This window comes from Carya illinoinensis, chromosome 5, assembly GCF_018687715.1.
Source record: "Carya illinoinensis cultivar Pawnee chromosome 5, C.illinoinensisPawnee_v1, whole genome shotgun sequence".
Classification (NCBI taxonomy): domain Eukaryota; kingdom Viridiplantae; phylum Streptophyta; class Magnoliopsida; order Fagales; family Juglandaceae; genus Carya; species Carya illinoinensis.
In genome coordinates, this window is record NC_056756.1 from 46,110,755 (window position 1) to 46,134,411 (window position 23,657).

Sequence of the window (23,657 nt, forward strand, 5' to 3'; positions counted from 1 at the left end):
GGGGGTTACGACTTACGATATATTCCGAAGCCAGCCTGCGACCCGATGCCTTTGCATTGGACTGGGTCATCCAGCGAATGGGTTCAGATTGCGTTACTCCCGGACCTGTCCGGCCCGGCCCATCCCATCCCAACGAAACGCTTTTGCTTCCTGCCTAAGAAAAGCCATACCCGTGGCACCATGCTACTCTCAGTTTGACTAACCGATCCTTATTGGTTATTACTCCTTCCTCTTGTTCTACTTCCTTCGACTCCATTCCAACGTCCTCCGCTATGGCCGCTTCTTCTCCGTCGTCGTCGGCGACTGCCACCAACGTAATGCTTGCGATATTCGAGAAGAAGACCACCTCCGTTGATCTCTACCGCCCGCTCCGCAACTACATCGCCTTCAACTACTCTGACCGCGAGGCCCAGAACCTCGAGGATGACCTCCAAACCCTAAAGCAGTTCCGCTCCGATCTCGAGCGCCAACCCGATCCGACCCCTTCAGCCCGTCGCGACCTCCTCCAGAATTACTTCAAGGCCCTTTGTCTCGTCGAGACTCGCTTCCCAATCTCACCAGACAAGGACCACATCAACACCGTCACCTTCACCTGGCACGACGCGTTTAAGCAGAAGCAGAAAGCCTCGCAGCAGAATATTCATTTGGAGAAGGCTGCCGTGCTATTCAATCTGGGCGCTGTGTACAGCCAGATTGGGCTCTCCTACGATCGGTCCACGGTCGATGGGCGGAAGCTGGCATCGCACGCGTTCATGGGGGCGGCCGGGGCGTTCGCGTTTTTAAGAGACAATGCTTCAACCAAAGCGTCGATCGGGAGCTCGACCACCGTGGACATATCCTTGGAGTGCGCCGGGATGCTCGAGCGCCTAATGCTTGCGCAGGCCCAGGAGTGCGTGTTCGAGAATAGCATAGCTAAAGGGAGTACCCCGGGGGTCTGCGCCAAGATCTCCAGGCAGGTATGTGTACAAAATTTCCTTTTATAACAGCTAAATGAATTAGATAAGCGATCAGTTTCGGTCAAATAGATATGAATGTCAATTTGGTTGATTCGCAAGAAGTGTAAAACTAGCATTTTTGCAATAGAGTTATGTGCTGCTTTAGTGGACTATAGTTGCCTTTGATAACTATAATTCGAGACTATCAAGTGCATGTTTATAATCCACAAGTACGGGTCTTGTAGGTTTAGTCAGTGATCGATTTTCTTTTTGTTAAGTGCTTTGAGATGTGGACATTACAGGTTGGGGTGTACTACGAAGAAGCTTTGGCAGCCCTGAATGTTGCACCTTTAAACCAGCATTTTGAAAAGGCCTGGATATCTCATGTGCAACTAAAGGCAGCTCTGTTTTACGCAGAAGCTTGCTATAGGTACAGTCTAGAGCTTCACGAGAAGGAAGACATTGCAGAGGAAATCGCACGGTTGAGGAGTGGGGTCAGTGCTTTAACCGAGGTAAAGAAATCCTCAAAGGGAGCTTCAGCGCAACTTCTGGAAGCAATCAGCAAGTTAGAGGCTAATCTCAACCGAAATTTGGAGAGGGCCATGAAGGAGAACGATAGAGTTTACCTCATGAGGGTTCCTTCCCCGAGTTCCTTGCCACCTCTTTCAGCATTCTCCCTGGTCAAGCCAGTGGCAATGAATGAGGTACTGGATGCAAGCAGGGAGAAGATGTTTGCAAGCCTTGTTCCAGACAGCAGTGCTAAGGCACTTTCCAGGTACACTGAAATGGCGGATGACATTATCAGAACGCAAGCTGAAAAGTTACAACAAGCCAGTGAGTTGACCCGAGTAAGGCTCAAGGAGATGGACCTACCGGAATCTATTCTTGCTTTAGAAGGGAATTTTACTCTTCCAACAGATCTTAAAGAAGATGTGGAGGCAGTGCAGATAAGTGGGGGCCCAGCTGGTTTGGAAGCAGAGTTACAGCAACTTAGGGATCTGAGGAGGGTGAACCAGGAAATGCTGATCCAGGTAGAGGAACTCTTGCAGAAAGAGGCAAGAGAAGATGCTCAATTTAGAAGCCAATTTGGAACGCGTTGGACTAGACCTCAGTCCAGCACTCTTACAAAGAACTTACAGGATAGGTTGAACAGATTTGCAGCTAACTTGAAGCAAGCTGCAGAAAGTGATGGCCGGATCGAGCGTTCAGTGAGGGAACATTCAGCACTTATGTCAATCCTTGATCGCCGTCCAGTATGTTTGTGCAACTTTTTTTGTTATTTATATTAAATTGTTATCTCATAAAGATTTTTAAAGGTTCTTGATTTTGCATGCTTAGTTTCTTGGTGCAAAATTTTTAGTATTGAGGCTTTTTTTGTTTTAGTAGAAAATTTATTTTAAGTTATTTATCACTAAAGCATGTGTGTGTATGTGTGTGTGTGTGTGTGTGTGTGTTTTTTTTTTTTTTCCCTTATGTCTCTGTTTGATTATTTGATTTATGAAGATTTTTCTTTATGAGATATCTCCAAAATAAATTCATTACCAAGTTTAGATTTTTCTTTCTGGGAAGTATCATGATCACCAAAAAGGGACGTTAAAGTTAATTCTAGAAGAGAGTTGGAAAAAAAGTATTCTTCAATAATACTCTGGATCCTATTTTTTTTTTTTTTTATAAGAAATATCATTGATGGAATAAAATTAGGAAAAGCCCATATATACAGGAAGTATACAAAAGAGACACCTAGTTACATTCTAGAAAGCTGAAAAGAAAGCAAAAACTCATGAACATTCCCTCCCTTTAAAACTATAGCAGAAAGCCATTGAACCAAAGAAAGTCCAAAAAAAATCCATAATTCCCCCCGAGCTCTCTCTTTGTAGTTGAAGCAGCTGTCATTTCTTTCCATCCGTATACACCACAATAAGCACAAAGGGGCCATCCTCCACATTGCAGCCAGTTGAGGATTCTGATGATGTCTATTCCAGCATGCTAAGAGCTCCGCAACCCTCTTAAGCGTAACTCAAGACAGCCCGGCTCTACCAAGCAGGCCATCCCATGACTCCTTTGCCACCTTGCAATGTAGAAGAAGGTGGTCGATTGATTTGCCATTGTTCTTGCACATATAACACCACTCCGTTACGACCATCCCCCATTTCATTGAGTTGTCGGCCGTCAAAATCTTTCCTAAAGCTGTGGTCCAAGTGAAAAAAGAAACTTTGGGAGGCACAGGAACTCTCCAAATACGTTCCATTGAAACACAATGGGCTGGTAATTAGTCAGCACCTTATAGAAAGATTTAACTGAAAATGTTTTACTCTCCGAAGGTTTCCACAACATTCTATTGCTCCCATTGCCTCCTATCCTCCTTGAATAGAGCAAGCTGAAAAAATCTGCTATCTCCTTGACATCCCAGTCCTGCACATTTCTAGAAAATATTATATTCCAATGCATGGGAACCATTGGCTCGACACAGCATATCTGAAAAAGCGGCCCGCTGATTTCCAGCCAATCTGAAAACACCTGGAAAAACGGAAGGTAGTGCTCTCTCACCACACCACTCATCAAACCAGAACCTAATTCTTGTACCCTGTCCGAACTCACAGTTAATGTGTGTAGCAAACACCTTCCACCCCTTCCTGGATCCTATTTTCCATATGATTCTATTTTTGAAGTTTTCAAGAATTTGGTTATCTATGAAATGGATAGATAGAATTTTTTTTTCCAGGAATCTATTTCTAAATATGAAGATGCTATTTTCCTACTTTATGACCTTACTTTTGAAGTTTTCAAGAATTTATCTCTGAAATAGGTAGAGAGAAAATATTTTTCCTGGAATATTATTTTTAGTGGAACAATTATGCCAATTCTATACCAAAAAAGAAACAAATACAGCCTAGGTTCTCATTCACCTTGTTTTTTTTTGATAGGTAAAAGTAAGTTTTATGAAATATTTCATAATACATACGAGTGTGAAATATTTTCTCTCCGTACGAGTGTGAAAAAACTTTCTACGTTAGTTTCATCGTCGAAGATGGTTTCTTAGTGATCTATACATCGACGGTACTTCGTGATGAGTTTTATTAAAGAGTTTGTGATTGAAACTAAGTTATTTTCTGTAAAAAGAGAGGGCGGCTTGATCCGTATCTCTGAGAGAGGAAGGAGGTTCAAACAGGAGCTACTTCTCGGACTGGGAACTGCGCAATGGCTAGGGGGAGCTTTGGAGGGATGTGCGTCAGATAAAAGGGAAGATTTTTATTTGGCAAAGAGGGAAGGATACCGGAGTTTCATTGTACAAAGGTCCTCAAACAGTCGGGGCCGTTACGTGAAGGTGGCGGTTTACGGTGAAGGGGGACGAAACATTGCCATCTTTATTCCTGAGGAAGAGGGTGGTCGGGGGTGGAGAAAACTGTGTGAGGCGTTGCGGGAAAGTCTTCAGGTGGCAAGCAACAACCATGGCAAGTCTGTAGTTGTCCAGAAGAAACCAGGGGGTAAGATGGTGAAGTCTTACAAAGAAGCAGTTACAATGGAAGGAACGTATGAGATGTTTTCTGGTGTCGGAGAGGGTGCCGTGTCCACAGAGAGAGAGGACGGAAGAGACGTGAGGGAGACGCTGGTTGCTGTACGTGATCTGCAGGTCCAAATGAGGAATTTACAGGAGGAAGTGTCCTGGGCCAGAAAGGTGGTCGAGGCATATAGGGAAGGGGATGAAACGATGCGTTTAAGGCATAGCTTTAATAACGACCAGAATCACTTAAGGTGGGACGGAAGGGCAGTGGGTTGGGCTGGATATAGGCCGAAGCCCAAGGCCCATAGCTATCACTCGGGTAGGGACAGAGTGGGAAGGCCAACCTTTTGGGCTGGGCCTGGGCCTTATCATAAGAAGAGCCCGGTCCGCCAGGCATGAAAGGCACGGGTTAGAGGCAAAGACCCGGTGCCCGGGTACGAAAGGAACGTACCCAACCCAAAAGCCTCTCATCGACGGCAGCAAAGGCCGTCCGACCAACAGACGGCGCTGACGAAGTCACCGGAAGCGGAAGGCAACAGATCCGACGCCGGCGATGGTGTCGAAGTTGTTCCGCTCACCCAGTTGTTACCGGCAGACCCTACTCCAGAACCTGTGGTGGTGCTCACTCCACCTCCGTGTGGTGGTCCACCTATGGCGACTGATCAGAACCTGTCGGCCTTTCAACAAACGACGGCGAAACTGTCGACGGGAGGGGAAAACGACACAATGCTCTTGGGGAGTCAGATCTTGCCGACGGGACAAGGGGACTGTCATTCTGTGGATATGATACAGATCATGCCGACAGGACAAGAGGAAAAGGATGGAGGCCAGCTGAGAAATTCAGGGATGAACAGTGCCATTGTGGAGGTGGAAAATAGTGAGAATGGTGAAGTAGAAGACTCGGCCAGTGAATTGTTCCTATCAAATGAAGAGAGTTCACAGAGGTTATTACAGGGGACAAATGATCATGGAGGGGAGCTTGGCTTAGTGACAGGTGACCTGAACATAGAGGGACAGAGGGACTTTAGGGTGCAGAATCCAATTCCCCTGAAGTGTATGTACCCAGACTCAGCAAGCGTAACAGATTGGGTGTTCCAGACAGTAAATGACATTAAGGACATGGTGGGACTAAAGTGTGAAGGTTATGAAGAGCAATTCATGGCGTTACTTACCGCCATTGAAGTGAGTCATCAACAACAAAGGAAAACGGGGTCCAAGAAGCAGCGAGAACTCAATAGGCTAACTTGGTCAATGAATTTTGAAGGTAGCTCAAGCAGGGAGAGATCAAAAGGGAAAGGGCTAGCTTCTTCCAATAAATGAAACCAAAAATCATTTCTTGGAATGTCCGTGGTCTAAATGATGCCGGTAAGCGTCTTCAAGTAAGAAACTTATTGCGGGGATGCAATGCGGACATTGTGTGTTTACAGGAGACGAAGTTGAAAACGGTCACTACGAACATTATACGAAGTATATGGAGCTGTGTTTATATTGATTGGGCATTTTTGGCAGCTAATGGGGCCTCGGGAGGTGTGTTATTGATGTGGGACCAACGGGTGGTGGAGAAATTGGAGGTGGCCGTGGGTTTGTTCACAGTAGCATGCTCCTTTAGAAGTGCGAGTGACGGGTTCAAGTGGGCATTTGCAGGTGTCTATGGTCCTAACATAGATAGGGACCGTAGACTATTGTGGGATGGACTAGCTGGTCTACATAGCTGGTGGGACCTTCCGTGCTGTATTGGTGGTGACTTTAATGCTATAAGATTCACAAGCGAGTGTTTTGGAAATAGAAGAATGCGTCCTGCAATGTCTGAATTTTCGGAATGCATTTTTGAGCTGAACCTCGTGGATCTACCACTGGCAGGGGGTCTATATACGTGGGCTAATAATCAGACTTGGACTAGATTAGATAGATTTTTAATTTCCCCAGAGTGGGAAATCCACTTTCCCGAGGTGTGGCAAAAGAGACTGCCTCATTTGTGCTCGGACCATTGGCCCATCTTGTTAGATTGTGGGGGGATTCAAAGAAGGAGGCAGCACTTCAAGTTTGAAAACATGTGGCTGAAATTAGAAGTTTTTGTGGATAGGGTCGGACAGTGGTGGTCTTCATACCAGATCCAGGGTACCCCTAGTTTCATTTTTGCTGGAAAACTAAAGGCTTTAAAGCAAGATTTAAAGCTATGGAATTTGCAGTCTTTTGGTAATGTCGGGGAACTCAAGAGATAAAGCTAAGGGAGTTACAAGAACTAGAAAGGGTTCAAGAGTCAAGGCCATTGAATCCGGAGGAAGTAGCCCAAAAGCTAGCTTTGGTTGTAGAGCTTGAGAGGCTTATCCTATTAGAAGAGATCTCGTGGAGGCAAAAGTCTAGAGCACTATGGTTGAAGGAAGGTGATCGTAGCACTAAGTTTTTCCACAAAGTAGCTAACTCCCACAGGAGATCCAACAACATTGAGACACTGAAGATTGATGGGGCAGAGTGTAGGGATGAGCAGGTGATCAACAATCACGTGGTTCATTTTTTTGAACAACTTCTTACTGAACAGGAGGGGTGGAGACCAAAGCTAGAGGGTATGGCGTTCGAATCCATTGGGCCAATGGATGTTAGCCGTATGGAGAGGCCGTTTGAAGAAGCAGAGATATTAGAAGTGGTAAGGAAAATGACTAAAGATAAGGCCCCGGGTCCTGATGGGTTCTCTATGGGATTTTTCTAATCTTGTTGGGAGATTCTAAAGGATGATCTTATGAAGGTGTTCCAGGAGTTTCATTCGTATGGAAAGTTCGAGAAAAGCTTAAATGCAACTTTTCTAGCCTTGATTCCAAAAAGGGTGGGGGCAGAGGATATTAAGGAGTATAGGCCCATTAGCCTAGTCAATGGGGTCTATAAGATTCTATCTAAGGTACTTGCAAACCGACTTAGCGAGGCTGTAGGGAAGATAATTTCGAAGCCCCAAAATGCTTTTGTAAAGGATAGACAAATTTTAGATGCTGTGCTCATCGCTAAGGAATGCCTGGACCCTAGAATGAAGGCTGGTTTACCAGAGATTATATGCAAGTTAGACATGGAGAAGGCGTATGATCATGTTAAGTGGGATTTTCTTATTGACATTTTGGGGAAGTGTGGCTTCGGGGAGAGATGGCGAGCATGGATCCGTTGGTGCATATCTACGGTAAAATTTTCAGTTCTTATAAATGGAAGCCCTACTGGATTTTTCAACAGTACTCGAGGCCTAAGACAAGGAGATCCACTGTCTCCATTACTTTTTGTTATTGTGATGGAGGCTTTGAGCAGAATGATAGTAGCACTGGTGGCAAATGGACAGATGACTGGTTTTTCGATTGGAACCCCAAGAGGGGTTAGCATTAACATTTCTCATCTGTTGTTTGCAGATGACACCCTAATTTTTTGTGAGGCGAATCAACCACAGGTTCGAGTACTGAATGCACTTCTTCTATGCTTTGAGGTAGTTTCAGGTTTGAAAGTGAATCTGGACAAATCAAAGATGGTGCCGGTGGGTGGGGTTCTACGCTTAAGACAGTTGGCTAATACTCTTGGGTGTAAGATTGCTACTCTTCCCATGACATATCTTGGTCTTCCTTTGGAGGCTCCATCGAGAGCTGTCACGCTCTGGGACACAGTGATTGAGAAAGTCGAGCGACGCTTAGCGGGGTGGAAGAGAATGTACCTTTCTAAAGGGGGCCGGATTACGCTAATAAAGAGTACTCTTTTTAACCTCCCAACCTATTTTCTATCTTTGTTTCCCATTCCAGCAAGGGTAGCACTCCACATTGAGAAATTACAGCGTGACTTCCTGTGGGGCGGAATAGGGGAGGAGTTCAAATATCATCTTGTCAGGTGGGAGCAGGTTTGTAGACCCATCTTGAGTGGCAGGTTGGGCATTAGAAAGCTAAAAACCTTTAATCAGGCGTTACTTGGCAAGTGGCTATGGAGATATCATAGAGAACCAGCTGCTCTTTGGAAGGTGGTGATTGAAAGTAAGTACGGGGGTTTATGGGGTGGGTGGTGTACTAAGGAAGTGCGAGGGGCGTATGGTGTAGGAGTGTGGAAATATATCAGATAAGGATGGGGGGTTTTCTCTCAATACACTAGGTTTTTTCTAGGAGAAGGAAACAGGATCAATTTTTGGTATGACACTTGGTGTGGTAATTGTGCACTTAAAGATTTATTTCCAACATTATTCGCAGTGGCAAGTGACAAAGATAAATCAGTGGCGGAAGTCATGGTGGTAGTGGGGGAGCATATCCAGTGGAACATCAGTTTCAGCAGGGCGGCACAAGATTGGGAAATGGACACTTTTGAAGCCTTTTTCAGTCTTTTGTACTCAACCAGACCAAGTAATTAGCTTATAGATTCTTTGTGGTGGATACCATCAGGAAAAGGACTGTTTTCAGTGCGCGCTTTCTACAAGGCCCTAATACAAGGGCAACCCTCTCAGTTCCTGTGGAAAAAACTTTGGAAACACAAGGCGCCTCTCAAAGCAGCGTTTTTCGTGTGGACCGCTTCTCTAGGTAAGATCTTCACAACGGATAATTTGAGAAAACGGAGGGTTATCATTATAGATTGGTGTTGTATGTGTAGGAAGGGGTGTGAATCCGTGGACCATCTATTATTACATTGTGAGGTAGCTAGAGGGTTATGGAATGAGGTTTTTTGTAGACTCGACTTGGCTCGGTTATGCCAGATTCAGTAGTGGCGGCTATTGCTAGCTGGACAGGTTTGAGAGGCAATAACCAGATAAAGGCGATTTGGAAGATGATCCCGATATGCATTATGTGGTGCATATGGAAGGAACGCAACGAACGGACTTTCGAGGACAAAGAGAGATCATTGGAGGAGCTGAAAGCCTGACGGTTTTCTTTTTTAAAACTCTTTGTACTTGGGCTATTGCTATTAGTTTTAATGGCCAAAGCCTACATGATTTTCTTACGTTTGTGGATCCTACATAATCTAGGACATTCTTTGTACTGAACGTGGCATTTTGCCTATTCTTTTATTAATATACTCTTTTACTTCTCTCAAAAAAAGTTTTATGGATAAAAGAGGCATAGCTTGAGTACACTAGAGGTATACAAAGAACATGCCAGGTTACAACTAAGTACTAGTGAGAGTTACAAGCAAAGTATGGAGATTATCTGTGTTACAAATAATAGCCAAAGCCTAGGAAAGCAGTGTACTGTAAAAAAAACATTTCAGTTCAGCCATAGAGTGCTCCATATATTTGAAGCACCTCTTGTTTCTCTCCAACCACACACACCACATAATGCAGTGAGGTATCATTCTCCACACAGCAGCGATTTGAGCATTTCCCCGGATACCTTTCCAATAGCAAATAAGATCCCGAACACTTCTAGGCATGACCCATGCCACCCCTATCCTATTAAAAACTTCATACCATAAACATTGGGCCACTTCACAGTGTAATAAGAGATGATCAATTGGTTCTCCATCACATATAACACCAATCTGAAATAATGAACCCACGTTTTTTCAAGTTATCCGAGGTAAGAATCTGCCCAATAGATGCTGTCCAGACAAAGAATGCAATTCTGGAAGGTACCTTGCACTTCCAAATAGCCTTCCAAGGATAGCTATGACCATTGTATAAACCCAAGAGAGCCGAGTAAAAGGACTGCACCAAGAATTTTTTATTTCCACTTGGATTCCACAACAGCCTATCCCTCATCTCATTTTCAATTGATATAGCATATAATGAGTCAAAAAAACCAGAAAACATGTCCAACTCCCAATCTTGAGCTGCTCTTAGAAATCTCACACTCCAATGAAAAGCACCATTAGAGCGTATCAATAAATCAGCCACAACAACCTCTTTATCCCATGCAATTTGGTAAAGCATAGGAAACACCTACATAAGAGCCATGCCCCCTCACCAAACATCGTGCCAAAATAAAACATTGTTGCTGCTGCCAATTGTAACTCTGAAAAATTGAGAAAATCTGTCCCAACCAGCTCTTACGTTTTTCCACAATCCCACTCCACGTGCACCCCTGAGTTCGTTAGAGCACCAACCCCCCCGAAGACTCCCGTACTTAGACTCTATCACTTCTCTCCACAAGCCCTCTCCTTCACTATGATACCTCCACAACCATTTCCCCAATAATGCTTTGTTGAAAACCGTTGCATTACGCATGCCCAATCCTCCCCATCGAATTGGAGAACAAACTTTATCCCAACCCACAAGATGGATTTTAGGTTCATCCCTCATTCCTCCCCAAAGAAAATTACGAAAAATTTTCTCAATACGAGAAGCTACACTTGCAGGTATCAGAAATAAGGAAAGAAAGTACATGGGGAGGTTAGATAATGTACTCTTAATGAGAGTCCATTTACCACCCTTGGACAGATATAACCGTTTCCATCCAGCCAATCTTCTTTCAATTTTTTCTACCACTCCATCCCAAATAGATTTGGTCTTGAACGCTGCCCCCAATGGAAGACCAAGGTATTGCAAAGGCAGTGAAGAAATCCGACAGTCCAAGATAGATGCAAAGCTTTGAATATTTTTCACACTACCCACAGGGACCATTTCAGACTTTGAAAGGCTTACCTTCAGACCTGAAACCGCTTCAAAACAAAGCAAAACAGCTCTCAAATACTGCCCTTTGTGCTGCCAATTTCTCATCTTTTTTTGGATCTCCTTAGTATGAATTTTCAATGACTACTTATAAAAAATGAAACAAATTTGCAATTACTCACAATTTTTATTTCATTTTTATTCTGTGTTGTCTGGTTAAGATTTACCAACCTAGGTGTAGTTTTTGGCATTACAGATTGGCTAGTGTTGTTAGTCTTTAATTTTCTGCTTTTGTGGGTTGAATATGCTTCAAAATCTGATATGTGCATTTTCTTTTGTCAGATTGAATCAGCCCTCCCAACGTTGGCTAGGCCAATAATGTCCCTAGATGCCAATGAAGATGCTGTTGTTGGGGCCCTGAAGCAGAGCTTGGTAAAATATTTTTTTCCTTTAATTTCTGAGCCAGAAAGTTATTTTCTGATTGTCTTATCAATCTATAATGCTTGTAATTATACTTTTCGGTTTATCACCCACTCTTCCCTTCTCGCCTCCCTCCCTCCTTGCTTTCCCCTTTTGATGTTATCCTTTATCCTGATGTCCTATGACAGTTGTCTGTTGGTTTCATCTTTCCTTTTCTCTTCATACATGATCAACTTTGTAATGGACAAACAATAATGATTCTAATAATAGGATACTGCAAAGAGAACTGTTACAGACAGAGATTACACAAAATAAACCTACAAACTGACGTGTCTTCATGAAATCTGTTAGATCTACTTTATAATAAAAGTAACTGGCTTAATCTGATGTATCACATTAAGCCACATCAGTTTGTGGATTTATTTTTGTGTAATCTCTTATGGCTAAAGTATTTTCCTACTGCAAAATAGTATGTACATCTTGCAAGCTACATATCTTTTCATCCTCTCATTTTCTTCTATAACATTTTCAAGCTTTAAAAAGATGACAACAATCTGGTCATACTGGTTGTCTCAGATTGCTTACAGTGAACAAATCTTGCTACTTTTATTGGATATGTCTGATCTTAACGTTGTTGTTTGAAATAATTATTTTGAATATATATGTGTTTCTTATAAAAATAGGTCTATAAAAGAGAAATTGAATGAAAAAGAATGACTAAACAACTGGGACTCTGGAAACTAGGATTTTTTTCGTGGTTGAACCGTACTTATAGTGCCGTTATTATAGGTTTGGAAATTGTAAATTTTAATACTTAGAATTGGTGTAAGGATACCTTTGCCATAGACTCTTAGTTATTCAATGAATGATTGGAACAATGAACCGCTTCAGTTTCTTTTACCTATAAAAAAAAAATGAATCTGCATGGCAAGTGGCTCAGAAAATGTTAAGAGGTGCGAATACAAGGTCAGAATTTGATGATAAACAGTTGCACTCATGCACTGGGACTTGTGCTTCATGATGGGCATGTGGTACATTGGCATGCCATGTGTGTATTTATGTACATACATGAATACATGCATGTGCTTAACCGATCCTCAAAACATACCTCTGACGGCTTATGCTAAAAACTGACAAGATATTGGAGAGCAGTGGCATGCAAAACAATGAGCTGCTAGGTAAGTTGAACATGTTACTATAAATAAATAAAAATGAAAAGGAATGTTGAACACGTATAAAGTATATTAGGAACTGGAAAATTGTGTAAAACCGGAATACACAGCATCTTTTCTTACCTTTCAAGTCTTAAGGAAAAGTGGCCAAGAAATACTATGTCATTTTTTAAGGTTTTATGCATTTGGGATTAGAGCTAAAGGTCATATACCCAATCTTAGAGTTGTTTTAAGGTTGGTATACTTATGTGCTATGCTTATATTTGACTATTCTTTTAACTTTGCATGCTCAATGATACAGAGGCAATTGGAAACTCTTGGTGCACAACGGGCTGGTCTTGAAGACATGCTTAAAGAGATGAAAAGGAAGGTGTGCATTACTAAGTTATTGATTTTTTTAAAATTAAGTTATAAAGCTTTTATTCAAGAAAAGAGTGTAATCTTGTATGCCGGTAGTGTGAAGTTATTACACCTTGTTTGGCTTGTTTATTGTATGCATGTGATTATTAAGTGGGCAGATCTTATCTTTGAGGTCACATTTATATTTCCCTGCAGTCTCAACCTAAAATGCCAATGAACTCTATTTCAAATGGCATTTCCTCCCATATAAATAAAGTGGATGGTGACACCTTGGGTTCATGACTGTTGGGCACATAACTTACGAATTAGAAAAAGGCAGCAATCAAACCTAGAATGAAATGTGATTCTTGGATTGATATGGTCTATTGTTTCAGCTAGGATAATTCTTTTTATGTTCAACACATATGTTCTCTTAGGCTTAATTTGCCTCAAGCTAAACGAGGACCTTGTGGTTTACTTTTCAATTGATTCTTAACCATGGGACTTACTGTAGACCTCTCTTTTGGATTATCTTGAGGTCATTATTGTTCGGAATATTTTCAGCAATATAAATAAAGTTACATGGGTTAAGATCATAAAACTATTACAACAGTATCTCTGACCATGAGTTGTTTGCTGAAAGGGCCTAATTAGAAGGAATGTCTCAATTTGTGTTGTTAAGATTATATCTTTTGATTTTGGTCATTTATTATATAAAAAGATTGATCTTAATACTTGTGGTATGATTTTGGGTTCAGTGAATAGACATGTATACAGTGACAGAACCAGCAATTTCTCTTTTCTTTTTTTTTGGGGGGGGGGGGGGTGGAGGGGGCAACTTTTCTGATGTGTGACACATTGAGATTTTTACAAAATTATGATTAAAAACTAGGGTATAAATTATGCAAACGTAGGTCCCACCACTGCAGGTATAAAGTGGGCTTGGTCGAACACCTTTGAGTTCAGAAACTTGTAATTCTGGATCAATATTTTAGCATGCGGATATTCATAGAAGTAAAGACACAACTAAACTTTGAAACTGCTAATAAGCATATGATCTAAATTTATAGGCTAATATGGTTTGAATACGATATTCACAGTGGTTATACAAAAACAGCAGTTGAATTACGTAGTACAAGAAGGTTTGGACTGATATTCGATGCTTTGCAAGGGATTGGGAATCGGGATGCATACAGATGTATTTGGTGGTGGTTTGCAATATATGTTCGAATTTTGGAATATCCGGGTTTTGCACTTATGTTTGTTTATGGCATTTTATGTTCCAAGCAAGTATACTTACCAAAAATACTGTATGGGATGCGATGCTATGTGAGCATTATTATAGTTTGGGTTTTTGCATGTAGAAACCAATCATTTGGTTGTTTCTTTCTTTGTATGTAGCTGGCTATTGTACTGGTTAGAAAATTGTTTTTTTAGGGGTAAACAAAAATAGATAATTTTTTGATAAGTAATAATTTTATTGAAGAAATAGGCATAAGCCCAAGTTCACAGAAAGTATACAAAGGATAAACCTACAACTTCCAGAAAACAAAAAGAAAAAAAAAAACCCAGAAAACTAAAACAGGTTCAGGAAATTATCCACCATTACATAAACTTTCGCCCAAAAACCCAAAGTACCCATGAAAAAAACCCTAAGATCTTCCAAAGTACTTTCTTTATCTTCAAAACATCTCCTATTTCTTTCTATCCACAAGCACCACATGAGACAAGGAGGAATCATCTTCCAAACAGACGCTGCCTTCTTACAGCCCTTCAAACCTTTCCATCCCACCATTAAATCCACTACATCTTTGGGCATCACCCAATGAAAACCTGTCCAACTCAGAACCTCATCCCACAAGAATCTGGATACTTCACAGTGAAGGAAAAGATGATTTACAGATTCTCCATCCTTTTTGCACGTAACACACCGATCAGAAATAAACAGTCCTCTCCTTCTAAGATTATCAATTGTCAAAACTTTGCCCAAAGAAGCCACCCGACAGAAATAGATAATTAGTATAGGCAAGTGCCTAAGTACATGGGAAATATACAGGGTGGTTAGAAGATTGTATCATTATCATATATATGCTTGCTTTATGCGTTTTGTTGTGCCTGCGATTGTTTGTTTTCCTGCAATACATTTTGTATACTTGGTTGTGCTTATGTCTATATATATCTTCAGGATGATATACTACCAAAGCTGATGACATCAACTGGCTCCTATGAGGATCTTTTCAGAAAGGAGATATCAAAGTACGATCACATATGTGAAGACATTGCCCAAAATATTGAAGCACAGGAACAATTATTGCTGCAAATCCAGGTCTAGTTCTTTATTTAACTGCAGTCCTTTCGTTTATTTTCTATAAATATCAGCCTTTTGTTTTTGTTTTGTTTTGTTTTGTTTTTTTTTTTTTTTTTTTGTTGAGTGTGATGTTTTATTGTAAGGCTTTTGGTTTTGTAGAATTCATCTTGATTATAGAATGTTTATGCATCAATCTGACATCTTTATCTATATAATTGTTAGCTTCTGATATCTCTATGGGAGAAAAGGAGATTTGAATGGGGTGTTTTCATGATTCTAAGAATTGTTTGTTTTCTTACAGGCTCAAAATGATGATTTTTCTGCCATCTTTAATCTTGAAGATTATAAAGGTTGGTTGCTTTTGTTGGGGATCATAATTATTTGTACTTTTGTTTAACATTACAAAATTCTTTCTAAAGTATGAATTCAATTTACTGCCATTTATGTATTTTTAAATATGTGAACGATGTGCATGATATGCTTTCTAGAACCTTAGGTTTGAACCTTTGAGTGCAAGTAATTTATAAGGACTATCAGACTGCGGGAATTTTCCCTTGAATTACCTGAGGTGCATCTACGGGAATCTTCTTGCTGTGGGCCTGTGCAACCCCGGAATTAGTCAGGACTTTGTTCCAGTCACCCGGTGCCAATAAAAAAAATGCTTTCTAGAACCAAACAGTTTTGAATGTCTCAAGGTTCAAATATACACAATTCTGTGGTCGTGTCAGCTTCTCCTGGCTTCTGGGATTGACTAAAGGTATCCTAGGTTTTTGCAAGCCTTATGAGCAAGTATCCATGCTTGTTATGTCCAGCTGTTTCGAACAATATATATATATTATATGATGGGAGAACCACCCCATGGCAGAGCGCTTAGGCTCAGGTATAGCTGTTTCTAATGAGCCCTGGGGCTTGCTTGTTTAGAGGTCTCTTGTCCATTAGTTCTACTCTATTCTATTCAAGTTTCTCTGAAGTTCACATTCACGTGGTCTAATGACATCACGTAATGAGATGCTAGTATTATACATTCCTCGATTGTCAGTCCTTTTTTGTCTCTAATAATACTACGATTCTTGCTTTAGTAGGTTCTTTTCAGTCTTTCTTAATATGGTACCATAATTCCTTTTCCAGCATCGCGTGAGAAATGTTACAAGCAGATTCAAGCTGCCATTGCAAAGTTTCGAGAGATTAAGGAGAACATCAATGAAGGATTGAAGTTCTATGTTACTCTTCAGGTAACAAGTTGTCGATTGTTCTTCTATACTGTATGGTGTGATTATTTCTTTAAAAGCTATTGTTCATGTGTTGAACCTGCTCCTTTTTGTAGTCGTGTATGTGCTCAAATGTCTCCTTGTTTGGATGCTTGTGTGTGAATTTCACATAATAATTGATATATGTTTTGTCTTTTCTTAAATAGGATGCAATCACAAATGTAAAGCAGCAGTGTAGTGATTTTGTCATGACCAGAAGCATCCAGTGCCGGGAAATGATAGAAGATGTGCAAAGACAAATGGCAGGCCTCAGTTTCCAGGATGGTAAAAGCACAAGTGCGTACAACCACAACTACGCTTCGGTAGGACATCAGAATCAGAGATCTAATTCACAGCAGCAAGCAGATCCTCGTCCACAGACACCTTATTACCAGCCACGTGAGCTACCGACAATGCCAGGGTATGCTAACCCTCCCCCTTATAGCTCCCCTCAGCCACCACTGCCTCCTTACCAAGTTCCAGCTGCTTCTGCTGGTCCGTATCCACCTCCTCAGGCCCAACAGCAGCTTCCTGCAAGCCACGAGTATGGCCAACCTGCTTATCCGGGGTGGCGAGGCCCATACTACAATGCCCATGCACAACAACATGGATCTGTTCCTCGGCCTCCATATACCATTCCAGCTCCATATCCTCCTCCTCACCAAAGTGGCTACTATCAGCAACAATAGTGTAGCGGTGTGGCATGTCCTTTTTTTGGCTATATAATTGGATTGCTTGGGATCGGTCACTTATTGTAAAATGGATTGGATATAGTTTAATGTAATATATGATTGCGTAGTATATCCTTCTTGATAGTCCCTCCGTTGGTCTGCATAATGTTCTTTGTACGTGAATAGCACGGCTTATACAAGGATTTTTCTTCTATGTATAGCATTTAAAGAATGTTGGGATTTATGAAATGACACTAATAATGTGCAATGTTTGATAGAAAACCTTCCATTACTAGAGGGCCATTTTTGTTGTTAGACATTGAAGAGGGAAATTTCCTGTCGAGTCTCTTTCTGAGGAAGTATTTCCCTGGGGGTTTTTGTTGTCTAGCAATTTCAATTTTCAAGATGATAATCGTGATTAAGAATTGGTCTATAATTACAAGAAACTGTTCAATAAATAAAACGAAAAATATGCTGCATTACCTCAGATCATTGAATAGGAATAATAGCTTAGCTGTACGAGTTTGATTGGTGTCCCATTATTATTTGCTTTGAATGAAATTTAAGTACAGCCTAATCCTTGCGCTTTAGAAGGGCAAACAATATAATGGATTTATGGGTCTCTGGGTTTAAGAAAAAGGAGGACCCTACAACTTTCTCAGAGTAGCGATTAAACAACTCATCCATTATCTCATTCCCAAAATGCTTAGCAAATTCTCCTTCCAATGCTGCTCTCAGGTATAAACTACGCATCGAGGGATTCGGCAGGATGAGATGCTTCTTCTGGTTATTCAAATTTTCCATCCTCTCAATGCTGTAATGCTCATTTCTTTCTATCAATGCCTTCAATTCCTTTGGGGAGGTGTAATAAACCGGCAAATTGAAAGAATCCACCTTTGCTTCACTGACTAATCCCTGCAGTTAAAAAACAGCCATCGGGGCTTAATTTCCCACCTTGCTATGCCTCATTAAGTTGGTACTGAAAAATGGTACTCCAAGCACTTCAATAATCGATTCCAAATTGTATTATATGGAACAGCGAGCGTATGGACTTTGCAGCAGTCTCATAATGTTGGGTCAAGAACATAAAAAATCTTTCATGATATCACTCTTCCTGTTTTAAATGAAGAAAAGAAAAAAAAATAGTTACTTACCACTTTGGCCATGTCCATTAGGCAAGATCCTAGAAGGTCAAGCTCTAAACCAGTAAATGAGTCAGATTTGCTCAAGACATCGGGGACGGCAGGTATGAAAAGTGCCAATAGTCCTCCAACAACAAGCTCTTGTGCTCTAGCAATGAGAAAGGACTCCATGTCCTTGGCAAACCTAGTTGCATAGGCCTCCACAACTTCCTTCGGCGCATTTGTGTAGTGAATCCTCCCTTTATTCCATGCAGGAGAGCCCTTATCCATGACCTCTATGGGGACCGTGGACAGCCAGTGTAGTGCATAAGAGGAGTGAATGAAAGGAAGAGATGCCTTTGGAAACAAGCGGCCATAGAAAGAACCCGGACCCCAGCTGCGAAGTATTGTCTGTTGGGTGGGAGGGACTTGAAGAGAGTGTTGAAATCATTGGAGGCATGGTCATTGAAGAACACTACAAATTCTGGGATCCGAGTGTTTTGTCCTCCTGATCTGTATTGGATTTGAATGGCCTCTATTATGTTTTGTACTGTGATGAAGGTATTGGGACCTGTAGAACAACCCAAGTCCGCTATACACACTGGCTTCAGAGAAGTAGAAAGCGTGCTGACGTCTAAGTAATTGGCTATGACCTCTTTGATCACTTCTTTGGCAGCTTCAACTACTCCTCTCTACAGCACAAATAGTAGAATCCAGTGTAAAATAACTTTCTCTATTGTATTTCTACTATAATTTCATTCAGAAATTGCTTATAAGTAGGTCTAGTGTCCATCAGATTTCATTAAATATTGGCAGAGTTGTACAAGCAAACGGGAGAAGAGAAAAAAAAAACGCAGGCTAGACTGTTGAGAGAGTTGTACCTGATAGGTGGAGTTCAGAGCATAGCTACAAGGTCCCTCTCCTCCATTCATTACACATGACTCAGGCAAAAGATGGGTCTTTTCTTCCTCCATCTTTCTCTCTCTCTCTCTCTCTCTCCGTCTCTCTCTCAAACATATACACATCCACCGGACCACCTGCCATATGTTTCCGTGTGTGCTGCTTTTTAAGACGTGTTGGTTAGAAATAAGAGAAATACCTATGAGACAACTGGGACAAGAGATTTGGTGAGTACCAAACCACGTGATTTACGCTGTAATACATTCTTTAAATTCTTTATATAGGCAAATGATTTCATTGTAATAATTCAAAGTATAATAGGTGGGGCTAGGGACCCTAATCCTATAATCTTCTCAAGATTTTCAAGTCTGTTAAATAGTTAATTAAATGTTAAAAAAAAATATAGGGAGGGGAAGTTGAGACTAACAAAGTAGCATAGACCCTTTATTCTCATGGTTAATAGATTAAAATATTGTCCATGAAGGTGATTTTCGTTTTGTGAATTGTCCAAAGTTTATACTACAACCATACGTGAGAGATTGTCGTAGATGGGATTCACCCTGAACAGATTGTTGCAATTGAAGAAGGTTTCATTCTCCTACTCCGCAGTTTTAGGAAAAGTAGTAAGTTGGGTTGGAACAAAGAATCAACTCAATCACACTCTTGCTTGTATCTAAAAAGCACACAGCTAGGTACTGGTGTGTGCGGTGCACGCGTCAAATATGGAGGGGTATGAATGATCAGATCTTGAAGATTCGAGACTCAAGAATCTAATGAAGCAATGGGTATGTCATTTGGAGCTCTGACTATGGGTGGCGCATGAAGAAGAGACGTTGCAAGTTTGCGGCGTTGCTCTTAAGAAGTTTGAGGTATGACATGTGCCACTCAAAGCTCCCACCACCCCCGCCTAATAATTATCCATTTATCCAAGGGTTATAAGTGCATCTCTCATCTTATCATATTATTGATAGGTTTTAGAGAGAGAAACTCTCTCATCTTTCTAGAACCAAAAAAAAAAAAAAGAAAATCTCCCCAGAGGGAGGTGGGAGCTTCGGCTCCTCCCTCTCACTCATTTCTTTGTTTCGTTAGTTTTATTTTTATTTTTTTTCCAGTCCTTATTAATTTAGATCTGGTGTTGCTAATAAGATGAGACGGTCTCTATTCTTCATGGCTATGGCGCTATGGCGCAAGGTGTTAGGGGGATGAGGTCCAGATGTTTTAAGGGAGAGGTGCTTGTTCTCGAGGCCATAGAGCGGGGGCTAAAAGCATGATCTGCTCGGTCATGAGAGGTCCAGACTTGAGATGGCCCCTAGCTCTGTTATAGACGTGGCCCACGGTATACGAGCTGGTGGAGATGGAATAAAGACAAGGTGGCGCACTGCGTACAAGTTGGTGCTGGTCAGAACGAAGATGAAAAGTCAGAAAAGTGCATGGAGATGGAATGAAGAGGAAGGTGCCCTGCCGTTTTCTTTGTCGACGTACGATACCGGAGAGTAGAGCTTTCTTTATGGTTTGCAGAAGATCGCTGGAGAGCATGCATGTATATGGGTTTTTAGACAACGTGGAGGAGCTTGGAGCCGTGAGTAGTCATTGTATTTCAAATGGCGTGGAGGAATGTGGAGTTGTGAGCTTGGAGGAGAAGTGCTTTCTTTGCACTTGGTGGTTTCTGCACCTGTTTGGAGGGACGACATAGCACGAAGAGGGAGTAGCAGCAGCAGGAAGAGATGAAACCCTAAGTGCTCTCCCAATGGGCTGGATTTTTGTTTGGGTTGGGCTTTTGGGCTTGGCCCAAGGTGTTTTTTAAGTGGTGTTGAACTCAAGATTTCAAGTTTCATGTGATTATAAATCTACACATGGATTTTGATGATAACAAATGAATTCAAAGAATAAAGAAGTCTCAAACTCAAGTTGTCTACACAATGGAGTCAAGCACATCAAGGAAACAAGCATGAGCAAGAAGGGAACAAGTTCACATTAAAATTATAGAGTAATGTTGTAAATCTCTTCAAAATTCGAAATTAGGATTAATGCTCAAAATTAATATTTTATCATAAAGCATTAAAATACATTTTCCACATGTGCATGAATATTTTTGAAAATTAAATTTGAAAATTTTGAAAGATGATTGATTGTCATCTTTTGCATGTGCATGCCTTGATTAAAGGGTTGAACTTTGAAAATATTAAAGATGATTGATTGTCATATTTCACATGTGCATGTTTTATTTGAATATTTTCAAAAGTGATTGATGCTTTTTTAGACTTATACAAAAAGTAAAAGATTAGGTTTGAATTTTTTGAAAATGAAAGTATGCTCATTTTGTCATATGCCAAAAGTAAAAGATTAGGTTTGATTTTTTTGAAAACGTGAATGATGTTGTCTTTGACAATTGAAAAAGAAGAACCTTTTATTTGAATTCTTTGAAAAAGTGAATGATGTTGTCTTTGACAATTGAAAAAGAAGAACCTTTTATTTGAATTTTTTGAAAAAGTGAATGATGTTGTCTTTGACATGTGAATCTTTTTAAATTTGAATATGAAGTCTCATATGCCTATAAATAGATCATTTGAGAGCTTCACATTTACAACACCAAGAGCATACAACATTCATTCAAAGCTTTCATTCTCTCTTCTCTAAACATTGAGCCTTAATCCTTGTTCATTTTGAGAGATATAGCTTGCGCTGTATTGTTCTTATTTCACTCGTTGAGGAGTGTTTTCTGATAACCTACCCACTATCAGCTTTTGTATCAGAAAAATGGTGTGTATAACCCTTGTGTGTGTAGAAAGTATTCTACACAGGGAATAGTTGAATCACCACGTGTAAGGTGATTGCAAGTGTAGAGGGTGTTCTACACGGATCCTTTGTAGCGGTGTTGTTCAAAGGTGTAATAGGTTTCTATCTCCACCTGAAGGAGGTTGAATAGTGAATTTGGGAATCCTCAAGGGGTAGCTTGAGGCGAGGACGTAGGCAGTGGGGCCGAACCTCGTTAACATATTGAGTTTGCTTCTCTCTTACCCTTACTCTTTATATTTATTGTTATTTCATATTTTGTTTATATTTTATATTATATATTTGATTTATAATTGTTATTTTTTTTTAATACAACTCAATTCAGCCCCCCTTTTGTGTTAGTCATCTGGGCAACAATTGGTATCAGAGCTAGTTGACCTGTACTGTTCATACAGGCAGATCACTCATGGGAACTCTCGCTTGTGACTGTGTCACCGAAGCAAGACTCTCCGACCATGGGTGACGGTGCACCGGTAGAGACGGTGGCCGGCTAGTCTGGTAGGTACAATTGTTAGGTGACATAGGTGCGGCCTATGATCAGTAACAATTGGTATCAGAGCTAAGAGCTCTATTATAAGATTAACTATCTTTTGAGTTAAGATCTTATGGCTAACATTGCAGCTTCATTTGGTGAAGGTCAATCTAGTAGTCGGCCTCCACTCTTTTGTGGAGATAATTACTCATTCTGGAAAGTTAGAATGAGAATATTTCTTCAAGCTCAAGGTAGAGAAATATGGAAATGTATTGTAAATGGACCTTATATTCCAACAAAAGTGGTTGGTGGAGTAAAGGTCAAAAAGGAAGAAGAAGAGTTTGATCGTGAAGACGATAGACTTTATACTTTAAATTTAACTGCTATGAATTTATTATATAATGCTCTTAATGGAAATGAGTTTAATAGAATAATGAATTGCGCTACGGCAAAGGAAATTTGGGATAACTTGGAAGTAACTTATGAAGGAACTTCGCAAGTCAAGGAATCAAAAATTTATATTCTTACTCATGAATATGAAATGTTTAAGATGAATGATGATGAATCTATTTCTAGTATGCACACTCGTTTTACTAACATCATAAACAGCTTGACAGCTCTTGGCAAAGTTTATTCCAAGGTGGAGATAGTAAGAAAAATTCTCAACTCTTTACCAAAACGTTGGGAATCAAAAGTTACAGCGATTCTTGAAGTTAGAGACCTCAAGAAGCTCGAAGTCAATGAACTCATCGGGTCACTTATCACCCATGAGTACACATTGAAAAGAGGAGAAGAAGAAGGAAAGCCAAAGAAGAGCTTAGCACTTAAAGCTGTTCCTCATGAAAGTGAAAGTGATGAAGATGAGGAAAATGACGATAAAGATGAAGAAGTTGCGATGATAACAAGAAGAATTCAGAGGTTCTTGAAGAAAAATAGAACTCCTCCGAGGAAATCTTTCAAAAAGTTTTCCAAGAAAGATTCAGGTAAAAACGACACTTTAATTTGTTATAAATGCAATAAACCTGGTCATATCAAGCCAGATTGTCCTCTGCTAAAGAAAGATCGAAACAAGGGCAAGAAAGCAATGAAAGCTACATGGGATGATGATTCAAGTAGCTCAGATAGTGAAGTAAGCAATGAAGAATCAGCAAATCTTTGTCTTATGGCTAAAGATGACATTGAGGTAACAAATCTTGATAATATTGAAAATCCTTCATATGAAGAATTGCA

At 40.6% G+C, this 23,657-nt stretch overlaps 1 protein-coding gene and 1 pseudogene across 1 annotated transcript; one reads left to right on the plus strand and one right to left on the minus strand.

Moving 5' to 3' along the window:
* The first annotated feature begins 170 nt into the window (after positions 1-170).
* Positions 171-17,423, plus strand: LOC122309194 (vacuolar-sorting protein BRO1-like). The gene is made up of 8 exons (XM_043122576.1): positions 171-956; positions 1,238-2,188; positions 11,327-11,416; positions 12,878-12,946; positions 15,101-15,241; positions 15,525-15,573; positions 16,352-16,455; positions 16,638-17,423. The coding sequence occupies exons 1-8, from the start codon at positions 273-275 to the stop codon at positions 17,157-17,159; spliced, it is 2,610 nt and encodes an 869-aa protein (XP_042978510.1). The 5' UTR covers positions 171-272; the 3' UTR covers positions 17,160-17,423.
* A 176-nt stretch (positions 17,424-17,599) lies between these two features.
* Positions 17,600-19,352, minus strand: LOC122309196 (annotated as a pseudogene).
* Between the last annotated feature and the right edge of the window lie 4,305 nt (positions 19,353-23,657).